The 23,261-nt window shown below is 38.4% G+C and overlaps 1 protein-coding gene and 1 long non-coding RNA gene across 2 annotated transcripts; both read left to right on the top strand.

Moving 5' to 3' along the window:
* Window positions 1-202: 202 nt before the first annotated feature.
* Window positions 203-21,401, top strand: LOC127413908 (deubiquitinase DESI2-like). The gene is made up of 5 exons (XM_051651479.1): window positions 203-241; window positions 4,856-4,928; window positions 6,331-6,424; window positions 6,512-6,653; window positions 20,954-21,401. The coding sequence occupies exons 1-5, from the start codon at window positions 203-205 to the stop codon at window positions 21,209-21,211; spliced, it is 606 nt and encodes a 201-aa protein (XP_051507439.1). The 3' UTR covers window positions 21,212-21,401.
* LOC127413915 (uncharacterized) lies at window positions 9,919-11,651 on the top strand. Its single transcript, XR_007892708.1, has 3 exons — window positions 9,919-10,218; window positions 10,974-11,087; window positions 11,445-11,651. It is a non-coding gene; the product is annotated as an uncharacterized LOC127413915 (long non-coding RNA).
* Window positions 21,402-23,261: the final 1,860 nt, after the last annotated feature.

Raw genomic sequence — 23,261 nt, 5'->3', positions numbered from 1 at the left:
ATTTTTATTGTGTTTTGGTCTTTCGGTTGTTGATCTAGCGCCCAGCTAGGTTTACAGTGTTTATCGTTGTTGTTGTTTTTTAAACATTTTTTGACCCGTAATTCCGGTTGAGCGCATCTGATTTTTGGGTGCGCGAGAGGGCAACTGTCACGAGAGCAATAATAAACAGATTGCTCGTGGACTTCTTTCTCAGGATTTCAGCATGGCAAATGAACCTGTTATCCTTAATGTGTATGACATGGTAAGCCCAACGACTCTTATTTTTTTATTTATTTTTCTTAATTTTTCGATTTTCTCCCCAAGTTGGAATGCCCAATTCCCAATGCACTCCAAGTCCTCCTGGTGGCCTAGTGACTCAATCTGGGTGGTGGAGGACGAATCTCAGTTGTCTCCTTGTCTGAGACCATCAGTCCGCGCATCTTATCATGTGGGTTGTTGAGCGCTTTACCGCGGAGACGTAGCGCATGTGGAGGCCCACGCTATTCTCCGCGGCAGAATTCTATTCTCCGCTACCCAGGCCCCCCTCAACAACTCTTTTATATTACACCGACTGTGTTTACCAACACCTTCGCTCCTTATTTGATCTAATTTAGCATGTAACAATAGTCATATGTGAAGATGAAGACTTTAGGATACACTTATTTATCTGGGTGGTCATAGTTTAGTGAATGGTCTGGGCTGCTAACACAAAGGTTTCTTTCGAAAGCACGGGAAAAGCATGGGAAACAAACCTAATTTTGACACCTTGCAAGCAGCGTCTATTGATGCGCGAGTCTGGGGCCCAAATATGTTGTTTCTCCCATGCTGTAGGAGGCGCTGTCAGTGTCACTACATGATGGGAAGGCCGCTTCATTTGAGCGAATCGGCTCGCTGGACTGTTCGTTTAATTAAACCGGTTCAAAAACTATTCAGATCCGAGTCCTCACTCAAAAGACGTCCTCTCTCTGCCTTTTACGTTTCTTTTTTTTTTTTTTTTGGGAAAATTGCTGTTAATCACAGTATTTCCACAAGGTTATATAGATTGCGTCATTATCATTGCAACATTTTGTTAACATTGTTAAAAGCATCACTATAGTTGTCCATATTAATATGTTAATTATTAATAATATTGATTATTCCCATTTTGTAAACAACTCTGTTTCTATTTCAGTTTCCCTCACCCCTTACCCTGATGGCACACGTGCATCACCTAGACAACTATTTGATGTCTGTGTTTACACTTGGAAGACAAATTTTTTAGGTTTTTTGCTCATCTGCAATAAGTCTTCAAGACGGACTTCTATAAGACCTCCAGTAGATGTCTTTGAGACGTTTATGATTTAGAATATTTGTAAATCTGATTTTTTAAAGATGTTTAGCAGATGATAATTAGAATGCAATGCTTTCCAGATGAAATGCTCTTAAATAGACATCTCAGAGATGTACGTGTCTATGCTGTCTATGTTAGGTCGATTTATACTTCTGCCTGCAACGAACATACACCGTAGCCTGACATGCACTTCTTCAAACATGTATATGTTGCGTCGACGCAGACCACAACAGCTGTGATAGTTGGGTGTTAAACCAAAGTTTTGCGAATTGGTTCAATTTAACTATTAAAAAAGAACCAGTTCAAATGAATGAATCAAACATCGTCACAGTACAAGCAAGACCTTACAGTTTGCTAGTGCAGAACACTTATAGTTGTGGTAATTTAATTTGTGTGATTGTTTTATTTTTTATTTAGGAAGCAGCATGCTTTTTTCCCATTTCTGTTAACTCTGAGCAGAAACTGTATTGTTTCATTATGGTTCTGGCATTCTGCCGCTTCCTTTCCAATTGGTAAATAACGTTTTCACTCTGGAACAATTAAAAGGGAATTCGTTCCTGTTTTCACTCCCAGAGGGCCAAGAGAACAGCTGTTTCTCTACCTGTTTAATGTCCCATGATACATTGCTTCAGAACAGGGTTACTGAGAGGGAGCAGGAACTCCAAATCCACTCTTGAGAGAATGTGTGCAGTTTTTTATTGTAGCTTATTGAGTGTGTTTGAGTGATGGTTTTAACATACAGTTTAAGTCAGAAGTTTACATACACCTTAGTCAAATACATTAAACTTAGTTTTTCACAATGCCTGACATTTAATCGTAGAAAACATTCCCTGTCTTAGGTCAATTAGGATCACTACTTTATTTTAAGAATGTGAAATGTCAGGGGCCTGGGTAGCTCAGCAAGTAAAGACGCTAACTACCACATCTGGAGTTGCAAGTTCGAATCCAGGGTGTGCTGAGTGACTCCAGTCTGGCCTCCTAAGCAACCAATTGGCCCAGTTGCTAGGGTGGTAGAGTCACGTTGGGTTAACCTCCTTGTGGTCGCTATAATGTGGTTCTTGCTCTCGGTGGGGCACATGGTGAGTTGTGCGTGGATGCTGCCATGGAGAATAGCGTGAAGTCTCCACACGCACTAGGTCTCCACGGTAACGCGCTCAACAAGCCACATGATAAAATGCGCGGAGTGACAGTCTCAGCCATGGAGGCAACTGAGATTCGTCCTCCACCACCTGGATTGAGGCAAGTCACTACGCCACCACAAGGACCTTGAGCGCATTGGGAATTGGGCATTCCAAAATTGGGGAGAAAAGGGGAGAGAAAAAAAAAAGAATGTGAAATGTCAGAATAATAGTAGAGAGAATTATTTATTTCCGCTTTTATTTCTTTCATCACATTCCTAGTGGCTCAGAAGTTTACATACACTTTGTTAGTATTTGGTAGCATTACCTTTAAATTGTTTAACTTGGGTCAAACATCTTGGGTAGCCTTCCACAAGCTTCTCACAATAATTTGCTGGAATTTTGGCCCATTCCTCCAGACAGAACTGGTGTAACTGAGTCAGGTTTGTAGGCCTCCTTGTTCACACATGCTTTTTCTGTTCTGCCCGCAAATTTTCTATCAGATTGAGGTCAGGGCTTTGTCATGGCCACTCCAATACCTTGACTTTGTTGTCCTTAAGCCATTTTACCACAATTTTGGAGGTATGCTTGGGGTCATTGTCCATTTGTGACCGAGCTTCCTGGCTGATGTCTTAAGATGTTGCTTCAATATATCCACATCAATTTCCTTCCTCATGATGTCATCTATTTTGTGAAGTGCACCAGTCCCTCCTACAGCAAAGCACCCCCACAACATGATGCTGCCACCCCCATGCTTCACGGTTGGGATGGTGTTTTTCGGCTTGCAAGCCTCACCCTTTTTCCTCCAAACATAACGCCAAACCGTTACATTTTTGTTTCATCAGACCAGAGGACATTTCTCCAAAAGTAAGATCTTTGTCACCATGTGCACTTGCAAACTGTAGTCTGGTTTTTTATGGCAGTTTTGGAGCATTGGCTTCTTCCTTGCTGAGCAGCCTTTCAGGTTATATCGATATAGGATTTGTTTTACTGTAGATATAGATACTTGTCTACCTGTTTTCTCCAGCATCTTCACAAGGTCCTTTGCTGTTGTTCTGGGATTGATTTGCACTTTTCACACCAAACTACGTGCATCTCTAGTAGACAGAATGTGTCTCCTTCCTGAGCGTTATGATGGCTGTGTGGTCCCATGGTGTTTATACTTGCGTACTATTGTTTGTACAGATGAACGTGGTACATTTAGGTGTTTGGAAATTGCTCCCAAGGATGAACCAGACTTGTGGAGGTCCACAATTATTTTTGGAGGTCTTGGCTGATTTCTTTTGATTTTCCCATTATGTCAAGCTAAGAGGCACTGAGTTTGAAGGTAGGCCTTAAAATACATCCACAGGTACACCTCCAATTCAGTTCACCTCCTCTTAGAAACTAATTGGCTAATTGTCTAAAGTCTTGACACAATTTTCTGCAATATTCCAAGCTGCTTTAAGGCACAGTTAACTTAGTGTATGTAAACGTCTGACCCACTGGAATTGTGATATAGTTAATTAAAAATGAAACAATCTGTCTGTAAAAAAATTACTTGTCATGCACAAAGTAGATGTCCTAAATGACTTGCCAAAACTATAGTTTGCTAATATGAAATCTGTGGAGTGGTTAAAAAAATTAGTTTTAATGACTTTAACCTAAGTGTATGTAAACCTCTGACTTTAACTGTACTTGTGTGTCGTTTGTGTCTGTGTTAGAAACTATTGAGCTGATGCTGCAAGAGATTCTAAAGTCAAAACTGAATTTCAACCACACTCAAACAAATACCACATAAAGCACACACACGCACATGCATGAAGAGGGTGGGGATCTGTGTACATTAAATCATGTTCGACATGTTCTATTATTCATGGAGGGCAGCTGGTGCCCCTTTTTGGCCTCACACATTCTCTTTATTTACCCCTCCCCTTAAGCTTTAAAGCTAATTGGGGAGACGGGGGGCATTTGGAACATTTTTACATTTTCCTTCACATTTCTCAGACTAATACCAATATACCTGCCATATTTTGGTATAAGAAACATGTAAATATGCCAATAGTAATAGTGCTCTAAAAATATTTACATTGAGAAAGTCATAGTGTTGCAACTACACGAAAACACATGAAAATGTTTTATTAACTGACCGTATATATTAACTATATGAGCACACATTCAAGTAATAATATCATTATTGTAGTACTTCATTCAGATGGTACAGATTTTAAAGATTCAATTGATCTGTTCAGTCCTAGTATTACAATTGCCCCAACAATTATAAAGATAAAATCTTGTATGGTAGCTACTTGCTACATTGTAAGCATCTGCCATTCATGTTGACTTCGAACCAAAAGCCTATACATAATTTAGGTATAAGTTCAAATGCAAAAGCATCATGTATACATTTAAAATGTGCTTGTATGTTGAGCTCTTTGTACTCTCTTAGTACTGGATAAATGAATACACCTCCACTCTGGGTATTGGAGTCTTCCACTCAGGAATAGAGGTCTACAGCAGAGGTACAGTGACCTATTGACCTATTTAATCATATCATCAAATCTTTGCATTTAACTTTAGTCTATTTGATTCCGTTTCTGTAGGGCCACATCCTGCGGAGTTCAGCTCCAACCCTAATCAAACATGGGGTGGCTGAATTTGAGTTAAAGACAGTAAGGCACAGACTGACCTAGAGATGGCAATAGAGTGCTGTTTGTTTAGTGAAGAAACAACAGAGGAAGAAAAATCAAAGTTGCCTAGTCAGTGGAAAGTATAGGTCTCTGCAGAACAATAATGGGCATTTCTCAATCTGTGGGTGTATCAGTGTAGTAGACAAATTGTGTAAAGCGGTTGAAAAATGCCAATCCTGGTTTGAAAACACCCTCTGATTGGAAACACAAGTCTCTCGTAAGTGGGGCCTCTGAGCTGAGACATAAAGTGACAATGTACAGTAACATGCTGTCTACTCTTAATATTTCATTTGTTTTGTATCACTGTGATAGGGACCAAGTCACTAGGAGAATCATGCCAGAGAGAAGGAATGGCATTCCAAAAAGATGTTTATATAAAAATAAAAAAAAAGAGAGCGAGAGAAACTGCTGAAGAGCAAACAAAACCATGGTCAATTAAAAACAGTCTAAAAGCTAGACCTGTTTCTGGTACCAGACCAGTACCCACTCCCCACCCTAAACAATGGTGGCCGGAGTTTCCTTTGTGCTCAAACAACACTAACAATCTTGTCCATGTGCTCCAAATACTCGACGGCCATTTTGTTTTTCAAGCTGGTGGCGGCTGGGTTAAATAAAGAATTTTCTAATTGGACTATACCAGTGTTTTAAATAAAACCCTTAATTTTAAATTAACCCTCCCCTCCACATTCTTAAATACATAATTGAATAAATAAAGAAGAGTTAAAACACCAAATACTACAATAAATTGGACAGATTAAAACCTCTGCACAATAAAACTGTAAAGATCTTCTTATATTGCAAAACCCTGATAAATATTGCAAAATGTTGAGTAAACAAAGAAATAAGTCCTCCAGATACATTAAAATCCTGTGATTGAGACCGACTCACAGGCTCTCCATCATAGTCACTCTTTCACACAAAAAAATTATATCAAAATCAACCCCATTTACTTTTTAATGCATGTTCCTGGTCTTATTGTGCACAATTCATTTGTATAAATTATTCTGAAAAAATAAATATTTGTCAGATTTGTAATTTTTTGTCAAAATGCTCCACTTTATTCGCTACACTTCTAAATGCCCATTTTTCACGATTCAGTAAATTTCTGATTAATAAAATCAATCTCTATTTTATTTATTTATTTTTTATTTTTTTATTGAATATACTGTATCAAGTAATATAGGTTGCGAACAGCACTGCACGTTGACTTATTGTTTGCTGTTTTGTTTTTTAGAATTTGCATATGGGGGCCATCCGTACCCGTTCAGTGGCATTTTTGAGATCGATCCTGGAAATGCCTCAGAACTGGGGGAGACTTTCAAATTAGAGTGAGCGTAACATATGCACACACACATGCACAATAACATACACACGTGTCTCACTGAAACCTCTTACGAGTCCTGTCTGCTCTCCAGAGAAGCTAAAGCTCTGGTTACGACAGACTTTGCAGAGGAGGACGTTGATAAAATAATGGAGGAGCTGGGCATGGAGTTCAAGGGGAATGCCTACCACCTCATGCACAAAAACTGCAACCATTTTTCCTCCTCGCTTTCTGAGGTAGTTTGCTCCACCACGCCTCTTTCTGTCTGTCTTTTTCAAATGAATAGACTTGGCCATATACAGTGTGACCTTACTGACTGATAAGAAAACTGCTGTTTGTCCAAGTAAAAATTACGGTGCCTCCTAGGCAGCACTATATTGATTTTCCTCCATTCTAAGTATTAAAGGAATATTATGAGCTCAATACGAGTTAAGCTCAATTAACAGCATTTGTGACATAAGTAATTAATATCCACTTGTCCCTCCTTTTCTTAAAAAAAAAAACAAAAAAAAACACATTACATTGTTACAGTGAGGTACTTAAAACTGTAAATGGGGCCAATCTGGACAAATTATAATACTCACTGCTTTAAAGTATAGTTGTAAGATGTAAATAATGTGCACATAAACATTATTTTAGTGTGATAACATTTTTTGTGTAAAGTTATATAACATTTTACAACTTTGTTGCCATGATGACATAATGCTGTAAAACATATCTGGTTATGCATGTAACCTCGGTTCCCTGAGATGAAGGGAACGAGACATTGCTATGGGAAAGTACTTTCCTTGACGAAAGCCTTGTACAATAACGTCAATCTTCTGATTGGCAATGATGTTTGAGCCCCGCCCCTTTAGGCGCGCATCAAGCGTGTATAAGCAGGCGCTCGAGGATCAGTACTTCAGATTTTCTGACTGAGGGACAGAGGGCATTTCTCTTTCCTCAAATCACTGAAGTAGTAGTGTGGCAGCTTTCACAATGTCTCGTTCCCTTCATCTCAGGGAACCGAGGTTACATGCATAACTGGAAATGTTCCCTTTCGATTCAGTTCACTTTGACATTGTTATGGGAAACAGAATCCCATCCCACCACACTACGTGACGTCACACCCCCAGTGGTAAAACACTTAAATACAGTCATGTATAAAGAGTCACAGGGCTGCAGGCAGATGATTGTAGATATGCTTTAAGTGTATATGTATATGAATAACCCCACATGGGTAATACCAGATGGGGGCTAATATAGTCTGGGAATCTATATAGACCACACAGTGTGATTATAACCCTTTTCGCAACCCAGGTTGGAATTTTTATAGGGAGTGCTTGAGACTTGAGAGGGGGTATTATAATCACAGCTTACATATTGGTGGCTGTATTAATTATTACTGGTAGCCTACCCACAACAGAAAGTTTTGGCATACCTGTTGGATATATAAAAATAACTCTAAAACAGAGAGGACTTATGAAGAGATAGATGCCACGTCCAGGTTGTAAAACCTTGCGAACATATTTTGCGAAGACCAGCCTGCTGCCAGACATATGTCTTGTAAGGACACATCATTTGTCGACGGCCATGAAGAGGCCATGCTTTTGCGCCAATAGGGCAATTCACACCCTGTGATTCATATGCGAGAGCGATCGCATCAACAATCTAGTGAGAGAGCCTGTGTTTGGAGACGGACATGCCTTTCATAACAAATAAAGAGCTGATCCAACAGTTGAAACCGGTGGGTGCAATCAACATACAGGTGCATCTCAATAAATTAGAATGTCGTGGAAAAGTTCATTTATTTCAGTAATTCAACTCAAATTGTGAAACTCGTGTATTAAATAAATTCAGTGTACACAGACTGAAGTAGTTTAAGTCTTTGGTTCTTTTAATTGTGATGATTTTGGCTCACATTTAACAAAAACCCACCAATTCACTCAAAAAATTAGAATACATCATAAGACCAATAAAAAAAAAAACATTTTTAGTGAATTGTTGGCCTTCTGGAAAGTATGTTCATTTACTGTATATGTACTCAATACTTGGTAGGGGCTCCTTTTGCTTTAATTACTGCCTCAATTCGGCGTGGCATGGAGGTGATCAGTTTGTGGCACTGCTGAGGTGGTATGGAAGCCCAGGTTTCTTTGACAGTGGCCTTCAGCTCATCTGCATTTTTTGGTCTCTTGTTTCTCATTTTCCTCTTGACAATACCCCATAGATTCTCTATGGGGTTCAGGTCTGGTGAGTTTGCTGGCCAGTCAAGCACACCAACACCATGGTCATTTAACCAACTTTTGGTGCTTTTGGCAGTGTGGGCAGGTGCCAAATCCTGCTGGAAAATGAAATCAGCATCTTTAAAAAGCTGGTCAGCAGAAGGAAGCATGAAGTGCTCCAAAATTTCTTGGTAAACGGGTGCAGTGACTTTGGTTTTCAAAAAACACAATGGACCAACACCAGCAGATGACATTGCACCCCAAATCATCACAGACTGTGGAAACTTAACACTGGACTTCAAGCAACTTGGGCTATGAGCTTCTCCACCCTTCCTCCAGACTCTAGGACCTTGGTTTCCAAATGAAATACAAAACTTGCTCTCATCTGAAAAGAGGACTTTGGACCACTGGGCAACAGTCCAGTTCTTCTTCTCCTTAGCCCAGGTAAGATGCCTCTGACGTTGTCTGTGGTTCAGGAGTGGCTTATCAAGAGGAATACGACAACTGTAGCCAAATTCCTTGACATGTCTGTGTGTGGTGGCTCTTGATGCCTTGACCCCAGCCTCAGTCCATTCCTTGTGAAGTTCACCCAAATTCTTGAATCGATTTTGCTTGACAATCATAAGGCTGCGGTTCTCTCGGTTGGTTGTGCATCTTTTTCTTCCACACTTTTTCCTTCCACTCAACTTTCTGTTAACATGCTTGGATACAGCACTCTGTGAACAGCCAGCTTCTTTGGCAATGAATGTTTGTGGCTTACCCTCCTTGTGAAGGGTGTCAATGATTGTCTTCTGGACAACTGTCAGATCAGCAGTCTTCTCCATGATTGTGTAGCCTAGTGAACCAAACTGAGAGACTATTTTGAAGGCTCAGGAAACCTTTGCAGGTGTTTTGAGTTGATTAGCTGATTGGCATGTCACCATATTCTAATTTTTTGAGATAGTGAATTGGTGGGTTTTTGTTAAATGTGAGCCAAAATCATCACAATTAAAAGAACCAAAGACTTAAACTACTTCAGTCTGTGTGTATTGAATTTATTTAATACACGAGTTTCACAATTTGAGTTGAATTACTGAAATAAATGAACTTTTCCACGACATTCTAATTTATTGAGATGCACCTGTATGTGTGTAATGCCTGCACATGGCATAACAAATGCATAGACTGCTCTTCATCTGAACTAAATGGTGGGGGACAGACGGCTTGCAGACGGACCACCTGAGTCCTCTAAGGCGTTGATAAAATGGAAAATTTTCTAGGTTTAATTGTGTCCTTTGAAAGACCTGGTCTGAACTCCAGACATGAGCTGTCAGTCGACAGCGCCTGTATGTCCCCCACCCATTTAAATGAGGCCAAAGCTAACAGGAGTGTGGTCTTTATCAAAAGCACTTGCAACTTGACAGATTCCAATGGCTCGAACGGGGGGGCTCATGAGTGCCTTAAGCACTAGATTTAGGACCCAAGTTGGCACCATAGCAGAGTGAGAGGCATTCAGTTGCCTTGCTCCAGAATTTTATGATCAGATCATGTCTGCCTATAGAGGAACCCTCCTCCATGAAACGCCGAAATAGTCACTACATGAACCTTAAGCGTTGATGGGGTAAGACCAGTGTCTAATTGCTCTTGAAGGAATGTAAGAAATTTTACTGTATTTCTCAAGATAGATGGCAAGCTAAAAAATGACAATTTATTCGATAACTTTACACCTGCCAGCCAGAATACGCAACTCAAATGAAAAGTTTTCTTTGGTATGTTAGATGTGTGGAGATTTATCTTCTGTCTCTGTTTACATTCTCATCTCCTCTCTGGACAAGCGCATTCTGGGCTGTCCCTCCATACACGCTCTGATCAGATTGCTCATCTGCATTTACACTTACTGCAGGGGGCAAAAATGTATGGAGATAGAATTGTTGCATATTAACATACAAATGGAAAGAGATTCACAAATAAATTGAATGAGATCCACAAATAAATATAAGGAGTTTCACAAAAATGAAATTAATACACAAATAAAAAGAATGAGATTTACAAATATATGTTAGGAGTTTCACAAAAAAAAAAAAAAAAAAAGAGTTAGTTACAAATATTTTTTTTAAATCACAAACACAACTGTGTCCAGCATTCATTTGTAAATCACCCGCATTTATTTGTGGATTGCTTCCTGTGCATTTGCAGATCGCTACACGCATTTGTCAATTTTGAAACAAATCTAGCATCAAGATGTGCACACAAATCTACAAATAATAGGTGGACTCCACCCTTTGTCTACTCAAGCCAATCAGATAACGGCCACATTACACAGACCAATCGTAGCACGTACTATCTTCAACCAATCACGCTTCGTTTTACTATCAGGGCGGGACCAGAGTCACAGCTCTCATGTGCATGGAATCAATCACATACAGATAAGCTCCAAGGCCGCAAACATTTAAAGAAATGGATGCCATCAGAGGAATACTGTGATTTAAGGTTTGTATCAGTTTCTCTCAGTTATAAACATGTGTAGTGTCTTGTTAAGTGTCGACAGCTGAAAATTGCATTTGTAGAGTGTCAACATTAATCATATTAGATGATCTTAAGAGCACCAACCATAAATTAATACCCTATATTACACAGTGTACAAGATCTGCTATGCCAATCATTTGGTTTCACATTTGGTTTTTGTATTTAATAAAAGCAATTTTAAGGTCATATTTATTAGAATTTTGCATTTTAGCACTTTTGTGTGAATGTTTTAGGAGGTACTATTACAGGGTCCCTTTCTAAAATACAGCATCATGTTCTGACTGTGATAAATGACTCATTAGTTATTGCCATCTTTTTCAGATATTTCCCTTGTGTACTGCCCATCAACTTTGAGCACTTGACTCACCTGCTCCAAAACTCAGTGGTTCCAGCTCCAATACAGAACACCTTTTAAAATGTGTAATATGAGATTGTTTATTTTTCTGTTATGTCAAATTTCTTTTAAGTTACAATGTCATGTCTTGAAATGAAAGTGCAATACAAAATAAAAAAAAACGTTACATTGTCTTTGGGATGACGTACTTAAAAATGAAAATTTTGTCATTTACTCACCCTCATGTTTTTTTTTTTTTTTTTTTTAAACCTGTACCATTTAGTTTCTTCTGTGGAATATGAGAATACATTGTCAAATGTAAATGCTGCTAATGAGGCTGAAATGAAAGTGAGGCTGTCAGTCCCTATATTATTATTCCTGACAGCTCCTTTTGAGTTCCTCCCATAGAAGAAGTCAGTCGTTTGGGTTTGGAATAATATGAATATAAATGATGTCTCATTTGACAAAATATTTTTTGTCATTTAGTTGACAAATGTTTTATTGAGTTCTATCAAGGCATTTTGAGGTAAATAGGTTTTAAAGAGTGTCTTTTTTTTGTAACACTTTAAAGCAAGTCAGTTAAATAAAAGGATTCTTTTTGGTTACAAATTACAGGTTGTCATGCATGTAACTACAAAAGACAATACATTTGAGTACATGTATTTACACACATAAGCACTGGAATTGAACATTACAACTGGAGTACTGGCATTTGCTCGATTTTGTTGTACATGAAAATCCTCATTGCCACGTCATGGTGTTGTATCAGTTGTCTGGGACGGATTCTCCTAGTCAGGGTAAGAGCATTCTGCACAAATGATTGGAAAAAATATCAGTTACATGTTAAAAACAAGTCCATTACTGTATAGAAAAGAACTTGTTACACAAACAAGATTGGGCCATGGAGCTTTGTGATGTCTTACCACCAGTAGCACAAAAGTCCCACAACTGTTTCAATCTTTTTGTGATGTGGAGCAGAGAGCACCAGTTCTCCAGCATCCTCGCAACTCTTATTAGTATTATTATTATTATTGTCGTCCTGTATCTCACAGCCTATATACTTCCTGAGTAAATAAGTGAAACATGCATTGTTTTACAAGGTTAACATAATTATTTCTTGTGAGTAACATTGGACTGGTCTGCCATAACACTAAGTGCTAAAAATATATATTCCTTTGAAATATTACTTCAATTATTTTTTTTATGTACATTAACATAATGTGAAACAAAACGAATACTATAGTAGATCTTGTACACTGTGTAATATAGGGTATTAATTTAGGGTTTGTGCTCTTAAGATAATAAGATTCATTTTTATAAAGACTATCTGTACTACTGGTCTTTTACTGATTCAGATAGATATTTAAAGTAAATTCATTGTTTCCAAAGAACAATTTCACTTCAGAATGATAATACACGACCTCAGAAAGTCACTCACACAATGTCAGGACTGTCTTATGTTGAATTTCAAAATGAAAGCCCTCTAAAATGTCATATACATGCTGTGTTTTCTATAAATTCAGATAGATATTAAAAGGAAACTCCCTGTTACCAAAGAACAATTTCACCGCCTCAAAAATTCCCTGAGCCTCTGATTTTTCCAACTCTTCATCGAGCTGTGGCCGTAAAGCAAAGGGGACTGGATGTGCCTTGAAGAAATGCGGAGTGGCTGCAGGATCAATGTCAATGGAAACTGGGGGGGCCCGACAAACCCCAATGTCTTGGAAGACCTCAGCATATTCAGTCAAGTTTGCCTCCATAGACTGCAGCTGTACCCTGTGTACTCCCTCCACTGATATACCTAGAGCCTCAAACCAGTCTCTTCCCAATAGGCTTGTGCCCTTGCCCTGGCTGACAACAAGGGCAGCGTGTTTTGTGTCCCTTTATACAGTACTTCCACAAATAATTTTCCTTTCACTTCCATTGTTGACTGTGACCACTGCCTTAGTATTCTGTTGTCTTGATCCATTTCAGGGGTTGAGCTGCCACAATGTGTGATAAGTGTGTTCACTAATCAAGGAGCATGCCGCTCCTGAATCCACCTCCATTGTGTGTGCTTTTTTATTTAAAATGACGGTGGCCAGATATGGTCTCTTCCCCCCACCTGACTTCTTACTGGTGTTGTAAACGGAGTAATCATTCTGTTGTTTGTGTGTTACGATATTTGTTTGCTGTTCTACTTTGGAATTGGCTGTACCCTTGTCAGTACTGTTTGCAGTCTTTTTCAAACACACACAAGCTATGTGCCTCCTTTTTTTTACAGTAATGGCATATTGCAGTGGCAAACTTACAGGATTGTGGGGTGTGCTGTCTGCCACATCTGAAGAATGGTCTATCTGTCTTCTGCGAGTAAAGATGCTGACTACCACACCTGGAGTTACGAGTTCGAATCTAGGGTGTGCTGAGTGACTCCAGCCAGGTCTCCTAAGCAACCAAATTGGCCCGGTTGCTAGGGAGGGTAGAGTCACATGGGGTAACCTCCTGGTGGTTGCTATAATGTGGTTCGCTCTCTGTGGGGCGCATGATGAGTTGTGCGTGGAGGGTTAGGGTTAGCTGTGGAATGGACATCATCCCTGGGAGATGACTCATGCTGTTGTTGATGAAGTAGGCGAGCACAATCCTGTTTCAGCGGCTAGCGCCTTTTCCTCTGCTTCTTTAAATGTGAGCATAGTTTCAGCAAGCGACGCTGTAGCGCTTCATCCAAAACACCACACATGATCCAATCACGCAGTATAGCTTCCAGCTGATTCCCGAAAGCACAGTGCACAGACAATCGTCTAAGCTCAGTGATGTAGTTAGAATTGCTTTGATTTGGCTTTAGTTTACAATTGTGGAAATGGAAACGCTGACGGGGCCAGACTGTGATGGTGTTTTAAGGCAGCTATAGGTCACAGTAGAGAGTAGTGTTGGGGCGAGCACAGAACGCAATGTGGAGTACGTTTTTGCACCACACACACTGAGCAGCACGGAGCGTTTTTTTCCATCATCCTCAATGTCGTTAGCATGAAAAAAACATTCTAGTCATTTGATGTATTCCTCAAAAGAATTACTTGAACATTCATTAAACTCCTCCATACGACCCAGGGTAGCCATGTTTGTACTCACAACTTTTCACAAGTTTATTGTTTTTGCCTGTTCACTTCACAATCCGCTGTGTCTGCACAATGTCGATTCGGGTCCGCTCGTCGCCAGTATAAGATCCTGGAAATAACAGAGGGAGTCTGCTGTTGCATTTATGAACTGTTTACTTTGCATTTAGTAAGCGAACATTACATTTGCATCTCACATGCTGAGCACAGAACAAGTGTAACACTAACATTTCTCAGAACCAAGATTAAAAGCTAAACATCTCTCAATCCTTGGTTTTCTTAAAGGAGCCTCACTATTCTAAGAGTCACTCAATATATTAGAGTAAGCCAGGGGTTTTCAAAGACAGTGGGCCTCCCTTGTGACACAACGTAAACGATGGTGCCCCCCAAACACACACACAAACACATCTGAACAGATTGTCAGAATTTTTTTTTTTTTTTTTGACATTATTTAATAATTTTTATCATTTATTGTTTAACAAGAAAAGTACAGAAGTGAATTATGACATTGAATATACAACTTTATATATTAAACTTTTTATATTATATCATTTTTACAATGGTGGAGAAAAAAAAATGGAACAAAAACAATGCTAGTTCCTAGCAAAAAAAAAAAAAAAAACATAATTTGATATTCTAATAACAGTCCATCTCAGTCAAACCAGGCAGAAGATTTGTAACAGAGAGGAGGAGTGTGTGTGTATGTATATGTGTGTGGGTGGGCAAAGGACTGCTGAATAGAAACTCTTCTTGAATTCCCATGTTTTTCACGTACCTCACAGTTGTGCTCAGCTGGCCACATCAGTGAATTCAAAAAATGGGCTGTGCCTGATGCTGGCTAACACTTGCTCCTTCACATCCTGTGTCATTTCAGAGATGTGCCAACCCACTGTGCTGTCAGAGAGTGGAATAGAATCAAGCTTAGAAGCTGCTGCCTCTCCTACCATCAAGGAACACATGTCTTTGGCTGCCGGCAGAATCAATGTCTCTCCAATGTTATGTGCTTTGTCCGCTTTGGCAATATGTAGCGCAACGTGGTATGAAGCTTCAGTGGCCTTTACATTTAATTTGACAAATTCTCTGACAACTTTTTTCTGACCTTGAAAGGCTTGAAGTTTTCTTTGGAGGTTTTCCCGCTACCTCAGCATGCTTGGTGTCAAGGTGTCTGCGGAATTAAGCAGGTCGCATGCTGTAATTAGCTAAAATCTCCTGACAAACGACACATAAAGGTTGTGGTGCATCAACTGATCCTGTCCATGTAAATCCTAAACTTAAATACTGCTCATCGTTTCGTCATCTTTAGGGTTTGTCACCTGAAACTGAAGGATTCGAATTTGGTGGTCTCAGAAACCGCTCCATTGTAATTACAGACTAATACGTCACATCTGCTTTATTGGCGGGCTTGACAAATATCAGAAAATCTTCACAAAAAAGCCTATTATTTTCAGAACTGCTTAAATAATGTTTTAAATATAATATAATAGTTAAACTCAATACATACATATACATATACATATATATATATATACACACACACACACACACACATACAGAACTGTGCAAAAGTCTTAGGCACATAAGATGTATATTTGTCTTAAGATGGTGATTTATATCTTCAACTTTAGTGTGTCAATAGGAAATATACATTTTAGACTCCCAAACATTACTTTTGCAAATATAATAGAACAGAAAAGAAGAACAGGGAACACTGCAACCGATGGCATGGCCCCACAGAGACCTCCACTGAACATCTTGTCAGTCTGGGATTACATGAAGAGACAGAAGAAATTGAGACAGCCGAAATAGATAGATGAACTGTGGCAAGTTCTCCAAGAAGCTTGGAACATCCCATCTGCTAACAACCAAGAAAAACTGTGTCCAGGTGTACCTATGATAATTGGTGCTGTTTTAAAAGCAAAGGTGGTCACACCAAATAGTGATTTAGCTTTTTTTATGTTTACTAGACTTTGGATGATGTTAATCGAGAAATGAAAACTAATTATGGCACTATTTTTGAAGAAATCCTCACTATGCAACATTTTTCACAAGAGCCTAAAACTTTTGCACAGTACTGTATGTATATACACTACCTGTCAAAAGTTTTGAAACACTTGACTGAAATGTTTCTCACGATCTTAAAAATCTTTTGATCTGAAGGCGTATGCTTAAATGTTTGAAATTAGTTTTGTAGACAAAAATATAATTGTGCCACCATATTAATTTATTTCATTATAAAACTAAAATTAAATAATTTTTATTTTATTTATTTTTTGTTGAAATTGATGACTTGGACCAAATAATAAAGAAAAGCAGCCAATAAGTGCCAAACATAGATGGGAACTCCTTCAATACTGTTTAAAAATCATCCCAGGGTGATACCTCAAGAAGTTGGTTGAGAAAATGTCAAGAGTACATGTCTGCAAATTCTAGGCAAAGGGTGACTACTATGAAGATGCTAAAATATAACTCAGTTTTGATTTATTTTGGATTTTGTTTAGTCACAACATAATTCCCATAGTTCCATTTATGTTATTCCATAGTTTTGATGACTTTATTATTCTAAAATGTAAAAGAAAAAAAAAAGAGAAAATTTACAATAATGAATAGTAAGTGTTTCAAAACTTTTGACCGGTAGTGTATATATTAATTATGACATGTTCTATCTAGTGCCCCCTGGAGAGGCGCGCCCCACACTTTGAAAACCCCTGGAGAAAGCAATTTCGGGTCGGGTTAGGGCCTAAAATCTGACGGTATCGTTCGGGCCAGGTAGGGTCAGGCCACACGGTCTCGGGTACGGGTCGGGTTCGGGTTTCATTTTTAGGCCTGTGCAGACCTCTAAAGCAGATGGCCTATTGCCCTCATTACATAAGCAAAGACATGTTCACTTTCTCATGGCCACAGTGTTAAATAAGAGATTTCACGTCATATTCATACAGCTGTATTTTTAAAGTACAAGCACTTAAATGTGGAATTGTATTCTAACTGTTAAGTTCTAATGTTGCAAATTTAGTGTAAAAATGTGTAGCTGACAAGAAATTTCAAGCACTGACAAATCATATCATTATTACACATGCAATATGACATCATATGGATAGAATAGGTGATATGGAATTTGTAAATTTTACAAATATCTAAAATGTGGTTAAAATTGTATAAACAAAATATAATAAAATAAAACAAAATTTTGCATACTAAAAGATGTTATATTGAATTTAGCTACATATTTTAGTACAATGTATGTATGTATACATATATATACACATACACCAATCAGCCACAGCATTAAAACCACCTGCCTAATATTGTGTAGGTCCCTCTCATGCTGCAAAACAGCGCCAACTCGCAACTTAGAATAGCATTCTGAGATTCTGTTCTTATCACCACAATTGTACAGAGCGGTTATCTGAGTTACCGTACACTTTGTCAGTTCAAACCAGTCTGGCCATTCTCTGTTGACCTCTCTCATCAACAAGGCATTTCCGTCCACAGAATTGCCACTCACTGGATGTTTTTTTGTTTTTGGCACTATTCTGAGTAAATTCTAGAAACTTTTGAGCGTGAAAATCCCAGGAGATCAGCAGTTACAGAAATACTCAAACCAGCCCATTTGGCACCAACAATCATGCCATGGTCCAAATCACTAAGATCACATTTTTCCCCCATTCTGATGGTTGATGTGAACATTAACTGAAGCTCCTGACCTGTATCCGCATGATTGTATGCACTGCACTGCTGCCACACAATTGGCTGATTAGATAATCACATGGATGATTGTTGGTGCCAGACGGGCTGGTATGAGTATTTCTGTAACTGCTGATCTCCTGTGATTTTCACACTCAACAGTCTCTAGAATTTACTCAGAATGGTGCCAAAAACAAAAAACATCCAGTGAGAGGTATATATATATATATATATATATATATATATATATATATATATATATATATATATATATATATATATATATATATATATGCATGTATCGCAAACCCCCTCCAGGTGTCCCAGTTTGAGGCTTTCAAAATCTGGTCACCCTATAGAAAATGCGCTAGCCGTGTCTGGGACTTCAATTATGACACATTTGAACCTTTATTGGAATGACTGTTTGTTGTGTTGCCAATGCATGATGTTAAAACAAGGAGAATAGAAACAATATAATATCCAGTAATTTATTCTGACTTTCTTTCTCTCTCTCTCTCTCCCACACAGTCTTTTCACTCATTCTGTCTTACATGGTCAATCAGTGATTTGTTTTACATTTCATTTGGAATTGGTATAGAGTTTTCTTTGATGTTCAGTTTTCAGAGTTGCGACAAGACTTACTTTCTCATGTCAAATGCACTAAAGAGTTCAATAAAAAAGAAGCATTCTTAAATCGGAATTATGTGTTTTATTCTACTGTAATATAAGTAATGAAATTCAGTTGGTCTTATTAAAATTAAGATTTTTAATATAAGTATTATTTACAAACTGTACATTTGGGTGTTCAACTCTACGACCAACGTTGCACAAATGCCTGTTTTCCCCATTCTATATGTATCACTTGATATAAAAAATAAAATAAAACCTAAAAATGTAATGAAAACAAAAACTAAAAAATATTTCAAAACTAAATCTAACAAAGAACTAACAAACAAAATGAAAACTAAACTAAATTGGAGCGAAAAATTTAAAACGATGTAGAAGTAAAAGCTAAATTAAAAATGTCGTCCGCTTACAGGCGAAGAGTTTTCCTGTTAGCGTCTCGCAGAGAAGGGTCGTCCGCTGAATTTTGTATCTTGACGGCGAAGCATTAGAGGCTTTCCTAGAGGAAGTCGAATACTTGTAGTCGTGAAGGAAGAAAATCTGAAGTAATGATGCTTGAACACCCACTAATATACGCCTGATGCGCGCCTAAAGGGGCGGGGCTCAAACATCATTGCCAATCAGAAGATTGCCGTTATTTTACAAGGGTTTCACTTAGGTTGTCGAGGAAAGTACTTTCCCAGAGCAATGTTGAAGTGAACAGAATCGAAAGTAGTGATGGGTCGTTCATGAACGATTTGTTAATTTTGAACGAATCTTTTATGTGACTCAGAAGAACGAGTAGTCTAAAGAGTTATTCGTTCATTTTGTGTTGGCCGCGCATGTGCATTGCGCAGCCTCCGTTTGTTTGTTACGTTAAAACCACATAGGCGCTGTACAGGAAACAGAAATGATTAGTTCACCTTTCAACTCTTTTGGTCCAAGTCGTTCGTTCTTTTGTCACGTGACAGCTGTATACGCTATGCATTGCTCACACGCGAGTCTTCTGGTCCGAGTCGTTTGTTCTTTTGCCAAAAGAAGGAATGACTCAGACAAGAAGATTCAATCCAGAGGTGAACTAATCATTTCTGTTTCTCATAATTTGTCCTTGGCTGCATTATCAATTTTTCCTTATTGAGACTATAATCAAAGTTAGCGTAAGTAGACGTGTTGGGGGGGATTTGGCTATTGAAAATGTAACATTTTAATTTAATTCTGCACAAATGAACAAAATGAATGAAACAACTTGAATAAAGTTTCGTTCCTTTTGCTGAACGAGACTCAAAGATCCAAGTCAGTAAAATGATCCGATCTTCCCATCACTGATCGAAAGGGAACCCAGTAATCTAGCAAAAACGACGATTAAAACAACTTTACAGCTCAAATAATACACGTGTTTTAAAAAAACAATGAATGTAAGTGCTTTTATAAAATTTCAAGCTCCACATTTCTGCCTTTAAACCTTCACAAAATTGGTCCCATTCACTTCCATTGTAAGTGCCACACTGTAACATAAATTTTTACTTTTTATAAAGAAAATGAGGGACAAGTAGAAATGTATTTTTGTGGTAATAATCAACATTATGCCACAAATGCTGTCGATTGAGCTGAACTTTTTTACTGAACCAGGAATACTCCTTTAAACTTATGCAATTACGGTAATTCAGCCCGAACTGCTTAATGTACAGACTCCATTCAAACACTGTTTAGTAGACAATTTCAGACTTACATTTGACTTACATTGTTAAACTGTAACTGACAATAATGACATCATCATAATATCTGCATAATGAATTGTGCTTGTTCTAACACTGCTGAATTGTGATTCCCTGCATATATTTATTCCATACTTGTCTTTCTTGCATATACTTAACCATAAGCCACCTTTAAACTGCGCAAACAGTTACTATGTGTTGATGTGATTCATGACAATGACTAAAGTGGCTCTTATGCAGCATTTCCTGGACACAGAACTAAAGCCTAAAAACTAAGCTTATCTTAAACTTTAAAACTATTCTTTTGCTGCTTTGCAAGCGATGGTATTTCTTTCAGGAAATGCAAATCTAGTCTGTAATTCCATTCCACACCATTTCATCTGTCTATTATTAATTCTCTGTCTGTAGTTGCTGTGTGGTAGAGAGATCCCGCGCTGGGTGAATAGGTTGGCATATCTCAGTTCCTGTATTCCATTCCTCCAGAGTTGTCTGCCTAAAGAGTGGCTCATGCCTGCTGCACTCCAGAGTCACATCAGCATGGGCCTTCGCAAGGAGAACACACACTCTCACACACACGAGTCCAGTGACAATGAGCCCTCGTCTGCCACAGGTGCAGCTGCGGGACAGCCTGGAACATCACATAGCTGCAGACACACACGCGTGTAATTTTACATACATATTTACACATACATTGTTACACTAATATGATGACAACTACACTCCAACCTCTGATTCTGCTGCTATAGCGCCTCCTGCTGGACTGAATAAGCACCTCTCTTACAGGGGTCAAAATCATGTTTTTTAGTAGAGCCACCAGGGATTAAAAAAAAAAAACCTTGTTATAGTACACTTAAAGTTTTAGAATTATTTGATTGTTACTCAAAACATTGCCATTGTCAATGTTTGCCATTTAGTGTTATCTTTTATATAAGCTCTTTCCTCCAAACGTGGGACAATATGAATGCCCCCTGCAGGTGTGTGACAACACTACAGGTCCCTTCCTCTGCAGCGCTGGACTTTCAGTGGTTTATCCATTTCTGTCAGTCCCTTAGACTTTTAATCAAATGTCTGGATGTTCTCCGGATTTAGCCGAGTTTGCTGTGTATTAAATTATTTTCTATTTTGAGGTGAAATGGGACATTGTTTACTGCTGCTCGTTGCTGGCTGGTTCTCCTGCCGGTTCTCATGTGAAAGATGTCATCGGCAGAGGAACTTACATTCCTGACCGTAAATACTTTTCTTTTTTTTTTTTTTGTCAGCGACTTTAATAATATAAAGCTGCTTTCATTTTATTATATGATGTTGAACTCTTCAATGCCATATTCTTTTTCTTTCAGATTTGATTTTAAATAGTCAGATTTTGTTTAAATTCATTTTGTTTAATTTTGTTTGAATCAAAATTGACTGTATGTTATGATATTATTGTGCAATGTTTGTATGGTATTATTTGAATATGCATTGATGCATTCATGCTAAAACAGGCCAATGGCAGTAAGCCTATGTGTCACACAGACTCATTGAAATGAGGTGGAAAATGCAACCTTATAACTATAAGCCACTGATATGCTGTAGTTAACTGAAACAAAAGCTTTCTGTTGTTCGGTCGTTATGGACACCAGGATGGCATTTGTAAGTGTGATTCTGAGAGGGTGGGTGTGAAGGTTTGGCTGGGGTCTGCACATCAGGTATGGGTTCTCTCCTGTACAACAGTGTGTTCATTGACTGCAATGTCTGAGTGATTAAGAGAGAGAGAGGGAGGGGTGTTAAAAGGCTTTAATGGTAATTTTCATTGACTTTAGTTATTGCGTCTGGCTTTTACAATTGCAGACTGAACAGAGAAGTTGGAATAGTTGACTCCAAAATGACAATTCTCTCATCATTTACTCGCCTTTATGTTTTCTCAAACTCATATGATTTTCTTTCTTCTGCAGAAGACAAACAAAGATATTTGAATGGCGATATGAGGTGTTTTTGTTCATTCAATGCAAGTGAATGGTGACCAAATTTTCAAGCCCCAGAAAGGACATAAATGCAGCATAAAGGTAATCCATAAAACTCCAGATGTTTATTCTTTGTCTTCTGAAGTGATCCAATCGGTTTTGGATGAGAACAGACCACAACAGATTTTTACTGTACATATTTCCATTGCAGTCTTTAGGCACGATCATGATTTCAAGTTCGATTACACTTCCTAGCGCTTGACATATGAGCAGACCACTAGATGGTGCTAGGTGTAATCCAGCTTGAAATCATGATCGCCAGGGATACTGCTGATGTAAAGATAGATTGTGAAAAAGGAGTTATATTTTGGTCTGGTCTCACCCAAAACCAATTGGATTGCTTCAAAAGACATGGATTAAACCACTGGAGTCTCATGGATTACATTTATATTACAGAAGAAAGAAAGTCATATGAATTTGAGATGACATAATGGTGAGTAAATGATGAGAAAACTATAATTTTTGGGTGAACCATTCCTTTAAATTTGAGTCATTCAAACACCTCACTAAAAAATAAGCCCATTTTACCACAAGTCACAGTCTTAACAAAGGCTGCTTCAAAGTCCAAGCCCACAAGTGGTGGCTGCAAGTTCTGAGTAAATAATATATCTATCATGCATTTTGATCCTTTTATGCCATTTTGCTTCTCTCTCTGTGAGTCTTCTCCATCTCTCAGTATGGCATGGCATTGCAGGTGGTCACACGGGTGTTTCGTG

Source organism: Myxocyprinus asiaticus, chromosome 23 (genome assembly GCF_019703515.2).
Source record: "Myxocyprinus asiaticus isolate MX2 ecotype Aquarium Trade chromosome 23, UBuf_Myxa_2, whole genome shotgun sequence".
NCBI classification, from domain to species: domain Eukaryota; kingdom Metazoa; phylum Chordata; class Actinopteri; order Cypriniformes; family Catostomidae; genus Myxocyprinus; species Myxocyprinus asiaticus.
The sequence above is the reverse complement of the archived record's forward strand: the minus strand, read 5'-3'. Positions and strand labels throughout refer to the sequence as shown.